A 10,738-nucleotide genomic window follows, 5' to 3' on the forward strand; every position below is an offset into this window, starting at 1 on the left:
TATGGCAAAAGTAATTTCACAGGTATATTTCTGTGTATAGTTTCCTAGAAAAAGTCTGAAATGCATGTGTGTTAGACGCCCCAACAAAGTTTTCATATATGATCGATTCAAAAGCCTCTAGAAAAGGTTCAAAACCTTAAAAGGTCATAATGCAACAGTTTTAGTTCTTTTAAACTTTATGTACTAGAGATATTATAAAAGAAATGGACGAACATTCCTTAACAGACGTTAAGCATAAGTTAAGTCTTTTAAAGCGTTGGGCAGCTGTAAAGCAACGAAACTTGATTATCAAATTGAAGAGAAGTTAAATAATGCGTTACTGAAATATATTGTACAAGAATATTCCTATTTATATCTTACAGCCTACATTCTACATGGAATATAATTTCTACAACTTTGATACAGACCATCCAGATTTGTCTGTCTTTGATGTGCCGCATTGCTACAAGACGCAAAACACAAAACAATTTCAAATAACTTTTCCAGGTAAATCACAAGCACCACGTTGTAGTGTTCTGGCTTGATCATGTATTCTCTGTATTTGATATGTTTATAATCAAGCACTAATGTATGTATTGACCTTTTATATATAGATGATTACTATAAAAACGGTACTGTTTGTTACATTTAAATGCAATGTTTTGTGATAAATATATAAGTTAAACTGGTAATGCAATTCCAATATTTAAAGTACAACGGTGAATGCGATGGATAAATGATACTTATATTTAACTGTGAGAATTGAGGGAGACAAAATATGCCAAATATAACACAGATCATTTTGTTTTAGTTATATAAAATCTATTTATCAAGACAAGTTAGTGTTAATACTATAGAATGTTCTTGTTAATTTGTAGGAAAATATGAGGAGTATCTTAGTACAAGTACTAAAATGTTTCTGATAGAAGCTACGTTTATAATGTCAAGGCTATCCGGTGCTTCAATACACAGATTTCAACGCACACGTCTAGACCATGACAATGATAATATTTATCTGACAAGTTCTCTCGTGGAACAACCAAATAAAATGTGTAAGAACAATGTAAACATTATATTTTTAAAGAATATAATTAACTCCTTACGTTATATCTTCAAATGTACTTTTGTTGCCTCTTTCTCATGATGATGAACATTCTCATTGAACATTAACAATATTGCACTTAAGCCTTTGTTTGTTTCCAAAACGTTATGCTATGATAAACCATATATAAGTTAAAAATTAGTAAACCAGCATATTTATACCGCATTAAAAGCGAAAAATTTTACACTTTATTGTCTTACCGGTACAACAAATTAGAAACTAACTACAAGCATCTAGCTGATTAAGCGAATCATATGAGTATTATCTTTTAAAACCTTTAACTATTTAATGGATACAATGCTTAGATTTGATTTACTTTCTGCCGCTTTTGCTAGTTTAGTTGAATGTTGAACGTAAGTACGTGGAATATGGATTCGCCACTCGTAAAATATAGTGAGGTAATTGCCATTTCGACATTTACCCTGTTAATTATACATGTATATTAATTGTAAAATATGTCTTAGGATAAACGACACCTAATCTCTTTTCAAACAGTATATTTTACGAGAATGAGAAGTGGATATGTACCGGAACATGTAGACAAAGTTGAAGCTGTACCAGAGTCCCCTAGTGAATGCGCCACCTCGTGTTTCAGCAACACAGACTTCATGTGTAATAGTTTTTACGTATGCGTCGCCAGCAATCAGTGTTTGCTGAGCGCAAAGCACGTTCCTGATGGGCCTAATCAAACACATACTACCTGTATATCTTATTCAAGTAAGTACGTATTGAAACATTTCTCGAGGAATAATATATCAAAAGATAATAGGTAAGGGTAGATTTCCCGGAAGCACAGAGCACCAGAAACACAGCCTCAGAGCCAAGCATTTGCAAAGTAGGCCCACAACATAAAGAAGCTGTAACTGAAAAATATTACAGACGGGTTGCTTCAAAAATCCAACAAGTACATTTTAATTTTATGCAAAATATACATAAAGGGGAAGGAAGGGGTAATGGGTAGAAAGGGGGTGGGGGAGGGGGTGAAGGGGAAAGTAGAACAAGGATGAATATACAAAGGGAATGCTTAGTTCCTTAATCACAGTTACACTACAACGTAAACCACAGTAGCGCAGACATTCATGTACCAAAGACAAACACACACACCCACACAACTAACTAACATTGATAAACAGACAAGTAAGATATAAAAAACATTGCAGGGCACCGCGCAAGACACACAGACGACGCACAAGCACACATATAAGCAAGAAAAAACAACAATCAGGAACCGCCTTAGGATTCCGGCAGCCAAAATTAAGGTGGGCACGATAACATCCTCATAGTAAAGGGGGAGGGGATGCCAACACAAGGGAGCGCAATTGGAAGGGGAAAGGATGGGGGCGATAGGGGAGTGGGGAGAAAGAGGAAAGAAACGCTAACAACAAACAAGACAACATACGCAACACAAAATACAAGACAGACAGAAAACAAGTTCAAAATGGGGGCACCGCCTTGGAACGGTCAGTAACCTATATAAAAGAAACTGGGGGTTTAAACGTTTGTTTAAGAAATATTTACAAATTTGTAAGTGTCATGTTCATGTTTCAGGTGTCTGATTCCTTAAGTAAATGGAACGGTCTTTATAACAGAGAAACAAATACTGAAATGCAGTTGGCATGTCAGGTTGTTTCTAATTTCTATTCATAATGTTCACAGTCTTTATTGGCTCGTTTGTATTATTCAGTTTTATCACTGTGAATTTGAGTATTTTTATTTTTTAAATCATACTACACAGGATTTTATATCGACTGCCTTATTGTAAGTAGAAAGCTGTTATTGAATGAGACGAAATTGAGCTTTAATTAATTCTCTTCAGGAACTGTGAATAATTCAACCGCAGAAGTCACCAACTTGGTAGCTTTTTTGAATCTACAAAATGCTGTTTTTACTAATAATCTTACACTGAAAATCCCAATACCGGGCACAGACAAGGTAGGAACATTTTTCTTGTATCTTTTACCAGTCTCGTGTTCATTTTTGAAATTGCATTTTTTTCAGTTTTAGGATGATACCTCAGTTTCTAATAAAGCGTGATATAATAAGTTGAAACTACACATTTCATAGAAAGACAACAAGATGTGTAGATGAAAGTAACTATTTTTGATTTAAAATGATTTGTGTTTGATTCCGTACAAAAAAATCCATGTTCCATACAAAGTTCAAAGGAGGTGTCCAATTCAAGCAAATATGTACGGTGGTGTGTCGTTCAAACCAAGTTTATTTTTATCCAGCATTCTTTGAAGTGTTTTCACTGAATTCGCTTATAACTTGCCGTCAATTAAAACTTTAACTTATATTTTATGAAAACCGTGTATCCAGATTTAAACATAATGTTTGCAGTATAACTTACAGAACAAGATTTTCTCGGCTACTTACATCAAAGACGTATTCCTGTCCGACAAGTTACACGATAATCAAGGTAAAACGCTGTAAAGCATATCAAGAAAATAACTTTTTAACTATACATCATCGCGTTGCACATGATATCTTTACCAAATGGAACTCACAAATGGCACTTGCAAGTACATTTATTCTTTACGGTAGTAATGATTTAATTTTTTATCTCATTTACTTATCCCAACTTATTGATACTTACACTTTTTGCCTTATGCTATATAAAATCCATGTACTTTGAGTAATTATTCAGTTTGGCACCATTTAAACCTGGCGTTTTGTTTGCAAGTATTGATAAACGTGATAAAAGTCCGTATTGTTGCTAAGGAAAATGCAAAGGTGCCTGATGTATAAAACGAGTAAAAGTACATTATTAATAAATACAGTTATCAATGACATTGGCGTCACGACTGTTATTCTAGCAAAATGTAAATAGATACTACCTGGAAGTGAAACGACCGATGTTAGCAATATTTTTGTTCTACATGACTGAAAATGGATGGGTTATATATAACAAAAGTTACGACCACAATACTGGATATTTTAGGGCTCCATGCATTATCAAATCATAGTATAAACAAACTATAATTTGTTTCAGATAATGCACTCCTAAATTTCGACATTCATTCGCTATCGACGGTAATTCCTGTTGATGAAAGTCTGACTTTCTTAGATGTGGGTAGCTGTGCAAGCGCTTGTCTCAAGCAAAATGCCTTCCAGTGTCATGGTTTCAGTTATTGCCTCAACAAGTACTTGTGCGTGATGAGTAAAACGCATCCTGATCAGATAAATAATAACACCATACAAAGCCAAGTGAACTGTACTACATATAACAGTAATATCAAAATTTTACATATCTTCTCATTGAATTTTATTAATACTGACTTGCTGTTGAAGACATACGTTTGTGCACACTAAACTTGTCGGCTGACAAATTTTCAATATCACAGTTAAATTATATTGTCATATCTTTTATAGATAAAAGTAATTTTATGATAGTAATAATATATTGATATATGGTATTAATTTATTCTAATATTGTTCTTACAACTTTAGATTCTACTGCTGTTTTTCCAGGACTATATGTATAATTCAAATAGTGTGCCAAATGTAACGTCATACTTTGACGATATGATGCCATGTTAACATACGTCATGACGTCATACATATTTTTGTATAGATTGTTTGTTATCCTGAAGGAGTAGTTTAGTACGAAACGCGTTGCAAAACTTAAGTTGTCTTCTTTCTTTAACCATATACAGATAATCTCATTAAATTTAGCGAGCATAAATTCTACTTCATGCCTCTAGTTAGCGTGACCTTCTTAAGAAGTGGATATTTATGATGTATAGCTGTCGAAGTTCATCATATTTTTGTGATAAATTCTCTGTCATTAGAATATACAATGTAGTTGTTTAATATAATTGAAGTATTAGCATATTGAGATTTTTACAATTTTGACAATTTTACGATATTTTGTTTTAAGGAAAATATATGAATGAATTTGCCAAAGTGAAAGGCGTCATTCCGCTTGCCTACTCTGCCATTCCTTTTGGAACAACAGAGACGGATGAAAAATGTGCCCAAATGTGTTCTAAGAATATTCAATGCCGGATGTTTGAATACTGTACAAACACAAGACAGTGCGTGATGTACGATGAGAGGAACTTCGGTCAACAGAGTAACCTATCACTAACAGCATGTAATTTATTCACAAGTAAGATGTGCTTATCTTTTCTTGCTTTTGTTGCATATTTGTTTGCGAAAAAAGCAAAGATTTGTCTTTGCATTATTCAAACGAAGGTTCATATTAAAAATTCAAATCTTCTTTAGAACAGAGTTAAGTTTAAGAGGCAGTGGAATGTTTTATTGCGTATAACCATTGTACAACATTGTTACAATACGTTCTTACGAAAACTGACTCTTTAACGTTTGTTTTACTTTCATCGTTCAAAATCAATGGGCAATAACTACATTATTAATGTCTGACATGTAAAATTGCAGATTTTTCTGTCTGTTACTTAACTACTCTCAATAAATGTACCAACTGTTCAATTTTAGATTTGTTAGAAAACATCAAGAGATATTGGTAAAATGCAATAACAAAATAATCTAATCAAATGCTCTATAAACTATTTGATTGGCTCCTTGACCAACGGGTTATTGTTTCCGACTTTATGTCGTTTTGGACGACCTGTGGTTTTCCACTTTTTTCTTTTGAATCAATGTAATATACCTTTTAAAAGAAAGTCATCCAGGTGATTCACGTGGTTACACTCAGATGCCCGCCCTGAAGCGATAACGAGAGAGACATCTGGGGTCTATATCATTAATTGCTGGAAACTCTCCGTTTATACTGACTTGTGTTACTATATGACGGTCAGTTTTAGTGGATATCTTTTTTTCAGGCCCTTACGACAAAGACTTTCAGTCAAATAATGCAGGATCCTTCACGTTTACCTCCGTCATATCATTTCAAGGGATAACAAAAAGTGATTGCGCAAGAAACTGTGTTCAGTTACAGAAGAGTAAATGCACAAGTATGTATACCATTCCAAGTTTATCAGCAGAAAGAATGCATTTAAATGTAAAATTAGGTTGAGTGTGAGTATGTATGCCAATAACCGATGTCTCCAGAGTTCGTGATCTAGCTTTAAGGCATCGATTTTACATCTTCTCACAGAACTTTGAAGAGTGTTATTTTCGGAATTCTCTATTATGTTAATTGACTTGAAGTGTTATATGTTATACCTTTCGATTAGAAGCAGACGATTAAAGATAATTGCTGATGTCTTCGTAGTGACTGTTTTTCAATATTTTTTAATGTTCCAGGTGTATTGTTTATTATTGAACTGGTGTTACCCCGGATTGTTGTTCGGATACGGTGCCTGTTTGTTTCTTTCGACGGTTTCTGTGATATGCAGGCTCCATAACCTCGGATCTGCTCTCTAAATTTTAGTTTCTTTATTATTAGCCATTGTTTTCTCATTTAGGACTATTCCTTTATCTTAATTAGAATCTATTTACGCTTTCCATGGACTTGCACACTACAGTTTCACTGAATGTTCCATATACCGCCATATGAACACATCTGCGGATGTTTCATCATTGTATTTTAGTACGTGTAACGTATGGAAGTGTTCAGTTCTGCCCGGAGCTAGAGGACATGGACGGTAGCATGCATTTCCACTGCCGTCAATGAACAGGCTCAATCAAACAGGGCTTACAACAGTTTTACTTTTCTCGTGTTGGAAAACCTGCTTTTTTTGTTTATGTTTTGTTGTTGCTTTAATGTGTCTTATGTAAATAACTTGTCAATGATTGTTATTCCACTGGTAACTGAATAAATATTTCACTTGTAGGATTTTACTTTAGTGTGAAGACAACAACGTGCTATCTACCTGGAGACAGTGGTATTGTTACAGTGGCAAATGCCTCAGGTGTTGGGGACTTCTGTGATGAATATAAACGTAATGAAAATTGTTTATGCACAAAAAAGCCAGTACTTTTGATTTTACTGTTAATAATGTTTTATTAAATCGGTATTTATAACATTTTTACAACAGAACATTTTGTTTTGCAAAATGAAAGCTCAAGGTAGTGGCTAGTAGTTTAATCGATGATGATTTTACGAAATGACTTATTCTGTTTGTAAATTTAAATTTCTGTATATGCATTTAAACAGTTATAAGCACAGTTATTTAAACAAGTTTGATGTTTTGCAGGAACGTTTTTTCCAAGGTCAGATAATGTGCCAACGGCTGCGACTTATACAAGACCTAAACCTGTAGTAATCTCAAGTGCATCTACATATTTAGGTATGTTTAAAGAGCCAATGTAGTGGTACTATGAAAATAAGTTTAAGGCATTAATTTTGCATTCAATTTTTAATGATAAAGTTTTATTTGACGTATTATTTTGGCTCATGGAAGTTAGGGAAAAGTGAATAATGATTTAAATGAAAAAAATGCAATAGTAAGTAGTGTTATTGTTTTGCACATATCGTACTGCATGTACCATTTCAAAATGTTTTGCCGTAAACCATGTTCTATAGTTTAGAAACCAGGATCGTCGTTATCTTATAAATAACCTCTCCATTTCAGCATCGTCAGTCACACAGAAAATAACAAAATCTTCTGCATCGACTCTACAAAATACCGTCACAAATTCCCAAACTTCTACATCTACCAAAAGTTTACCATGTTCATCATTGCAACGCCAGTCTTCGAGTGATTCAAAACATACGACAGGTAATTGTAACTGCGGATATATTACAATAAAGCTTATGTTGTATACACAATATTAGTGTTTTTATTTGTCCGTTAAACATGATAAGTTTATAAACCATTTTTAAATTAGAATTATGTACACTTTCCATATATATCACATATATGCTGTTTAATAAGAAGGAAAACTTTAGTATCAAAAGCTGTAGATGAGCATGAAAAGTATCTTGTGTATTTCAGGGACAACAGTTGGTGTTGCCGTGGGAACATTCCTGCTAGGATTGTTGATAGGGGCGGCAGGATTATACTTATTTAACAAATACCGTAATCTCGATAAAGACGGATTAAAAACAAACTTTATCGAGCATGAAGATATGTGAGATTCTACAAACTTCATAACATGTAAAAGAATCTTAAGTTTACAATTTGTCAGAACTGGAATAGTTTTCTACCTCACTCAAAATTAGCTCTAGATATTGTGATAATGTTTGCTTAGACTTTAAAACTGGGTGAAAGAAGAAAACTTGTTACAATTGTTTCTTATTGATGCAAATTGTTTGCTGTATTCTGTTAATATCAAAGGCGAATGTAGATTTAGGTAAGACATGCAACATCATACTTATTAGAAGTAGCTTGTTCGTCCTACCTTCATATTAAAAACACAAAAGATCTGTTACCTTAAGTTTCTGTATAAATTATTTAATTTATCATTACCCATTTAAGAAGTTTAAAGTAAGCTCGACTGTGTCTGCATCGCGTGTATTTTTGTTTAATTGGGCAAGTGAGCATTTCAAGAGACACTTCTGAAACCATATCGCAACTGTCCATTACGTTTCAAAATATGTACAGTTTAATTGAAAAGATCTTGATTAAAGCCTTTTAAGGAAGAAACATTTCGATTAAATGTTGTTAATGGACAGACTCCATTTGGTATGCAGGTTTTACACAACCAATTTTTAATAACATAGCAAAAATCGAATTGATAACATATTTATCTTATAACTCGCTCCCTTTTTATGGACAATAGGAGCTCTCTTAAATATTTTTTGAAACTGTATTGGCAGATATTTTGTCCGCCACTTGAAACTTTTATCCCCGCTAAGGCTGCAGTACTTCAAAGGTAGATAATTCACCCAAAACACTTTTGAAAGGATGAGTAAAATGACCAGTTTTGTATGTCTGACTAGTATTAACGTGGGATTTCACTTTTTTGCTACTTTCTACAACAACATGAAGATTTTCACAATAGTAGCCGAATGTTTTTACAGGCAGTTTGAGATGAACGGACATTTTTATGATAGACAGAATGTTGTAGAAACTTAGTTCATGAAATAACTTTGCTTAACAAAGTTACATTTTCTATCTATAGCATCGACAGAACAATGGTAATATTGAATATTCATGATATGATTTTGTATTTTTATGTCATTTTTGTGATTGTTTTTAAAAAATATGCTTGGGCATCAAATGAGTTAAATTATAAGATGGCCTATACTTATATTTTATGAAAGGAGGAGGTTCAGTTTTGCCCAAAAATTGCCTAAGACCCGAAAGTCTCTAAATAACAAGTTTTCTTTCATCGCGAAGTATTCTTTTATCAAACTGCACGCAATATTTTACAAGGTATTCATTATCAGTAGGGGAAACTTTCCGTTTGGGAAGTCAATCGCTAGGTTTTCCCCTACTTCATAAAAGGGAAACTTGATGCTAAATATTGTAACTTGCTTCCCGTTCGGGGAGTAAATTCACCATTTTTTGTCTTGTTTTATTCAAAAGACCCGGTGCATAAGAATATACATAGTGTCATTACATGAGATACACCATTGTAAAATATGTCTAAATTTCAACCGTTCAGTTTTTTAATATCTTAATAAATATTTTTATTCAACATTGAAAATACTTACTTTCAAAATTTCCTGACTTGGAAAGCTCATATTATATAGATTTTTATTGAATTGCTTGTCTTTAATAGAGTACTTAAGTTACAGAAATAATACTAATAAACCACTTTTAACATTGCCCTGCTTGATGATTTCTAAAACAAAATGATATTTCCAGATGTTTAACACTAACATCTGTCAAATACACAGTTTATACTCGTACACATGCAGGTCTTTGTTACAGTTTTATGTTGCTTAAAATTATACTGGCACTAAATGATTTTATGCAATAGTACGCATCATTAAAAGCTTTATATACGGACCTGAACAAAGACCTGAAAATAGGACAAAAATAAATTATCTAAATGGTAAAGGGGTCATAATTCTGACTGAGTTCAATACAGTGTAAATATTTATACCCGTATTTCCCGATTGGGAAACTTTGAAATTAAGAAATATAAAGGTTAAGTAAAAATTTTAAAAAGAGTAAAACAATCTAAACGGAAGAAATTTAGATAATGTATCTATGTTTATATTGACATATTTCATTTAATGATACCAACAAGTCAAAAAATGATGATTTTGCTTCCCGAACGTGAAACACGTAACTATACTTTTAGTAACATGTTTCCCGTTCGGAAAGTAGGGGAAACCATAAATTGATTTCCCGAACGGGAAGTTTCCCCTACTGATTATCAAAGAAAACTATATGAGGTAAATGAAAGACTTTTAAGATTATGAGTGAGGGAAAAAAACAAGAAAAAATATCCAAGAGGGAAAGCCACCTTCCAAAAACGCAGCATCCCCAACAACACTCGCGCACTACACACACACACACACACACACACACACACACAATAAACATACAAGGACAAAACAAATACAGGAACACAGTGGGGCACCGCCTTGGAAGGGTCAGTGGCAAAACCACCACTGGGGAGTTTAAACCGGTTTATGGTGCACCTAACCTCACTCTTACCCCCACCATGTTCAAAAGTCACAAGACAGTGTATATAAAAGTTATCCCCGCCAGGTGAAACCCTAACATACGTAACGGCATCAAAATGCATGAAATGTAAAACACAAAAATGCTCTTGTATATATGTATATAAAATTGCAATCCTTAAGAACCTAAAACGTATGTACTCAATGCCTTT

At 33.4% G+C, this 10,738-nt stretch overlaps 1 protein-coding gene across 2 annotated transcripts in view; it reads left to right on the plus strand.

The window, feature by feature from the left end:
• The window catches only part of LOC123525262 (uncharacterized), a 58,443-nt gene extending 48,025 nt beyond the window's left edge, over positions 1-10,418 (plus strand). Inside the window, exons 22-33 of one of the 2 annotated variants that reach the window (XM_045304161.2) lie at positions 363-486; positions 858-1,031; positions 1,577-1,798; positions 2,898-3,013; positions 3,422-3,500; positions 4,074-4,310; positions 4,962-5,192; positions 5,884-6,015; positions 6,838-6,945; positions 7,201-7,293; positions 7,579-7,725; positions 7,942-10,418. In XM_045304161.2, coding sequence (XP_045160096.2) covers positions 363-486; positions 858-1,031; positions 1,577-1,798; positions 2,898-3,013; positions 3,422-3,500; positions 4,074-4,310; positions 4,962-5,192; positions 5,884-6,015; positions 6,838-6,945; positions 7,201-7,293; positions 7,579-7,725; positions 7,942-8,081 — 1,803 coding nt within the window. In that variant the 3' untranslated portion in view covers positions 8,082-10,418. The remainder of the gene's footprint in view (positions 1-362; positions 487-857; positions 1,032-1,576; positions 1,799-2,897; positions 3,014-3,421; positions 3,501-4,073; positions 4,311-4,961; positions 5,193-5,883; positions 6,016-6,837; positions 6,946-7,200; positions 7,294-7,578; positions 7,726-7,941) is intronic. The other variant, XM_045304162.2, reaches the window with a different exon arrangement.
• Positions 10,419-10,738: the final 320 nt, after the last annotated feature.

This window comes from Mercenaria mercenaria, chromosome 3 (genome assembly GCF_021730395.1).
Source record: "Mercenaria mercenaria strain notata chromosome 3, MADL_Memer_1, whole genome shotgun sequence".
In the NCBI taxonomy this organism is placed as follows: domain Eukaryota; kingdom Metazoa; phylum Mollusca; class Bivalvia; order Venerida; family Veneridae; genus Mercenaria; species Mercenaria mercenaria.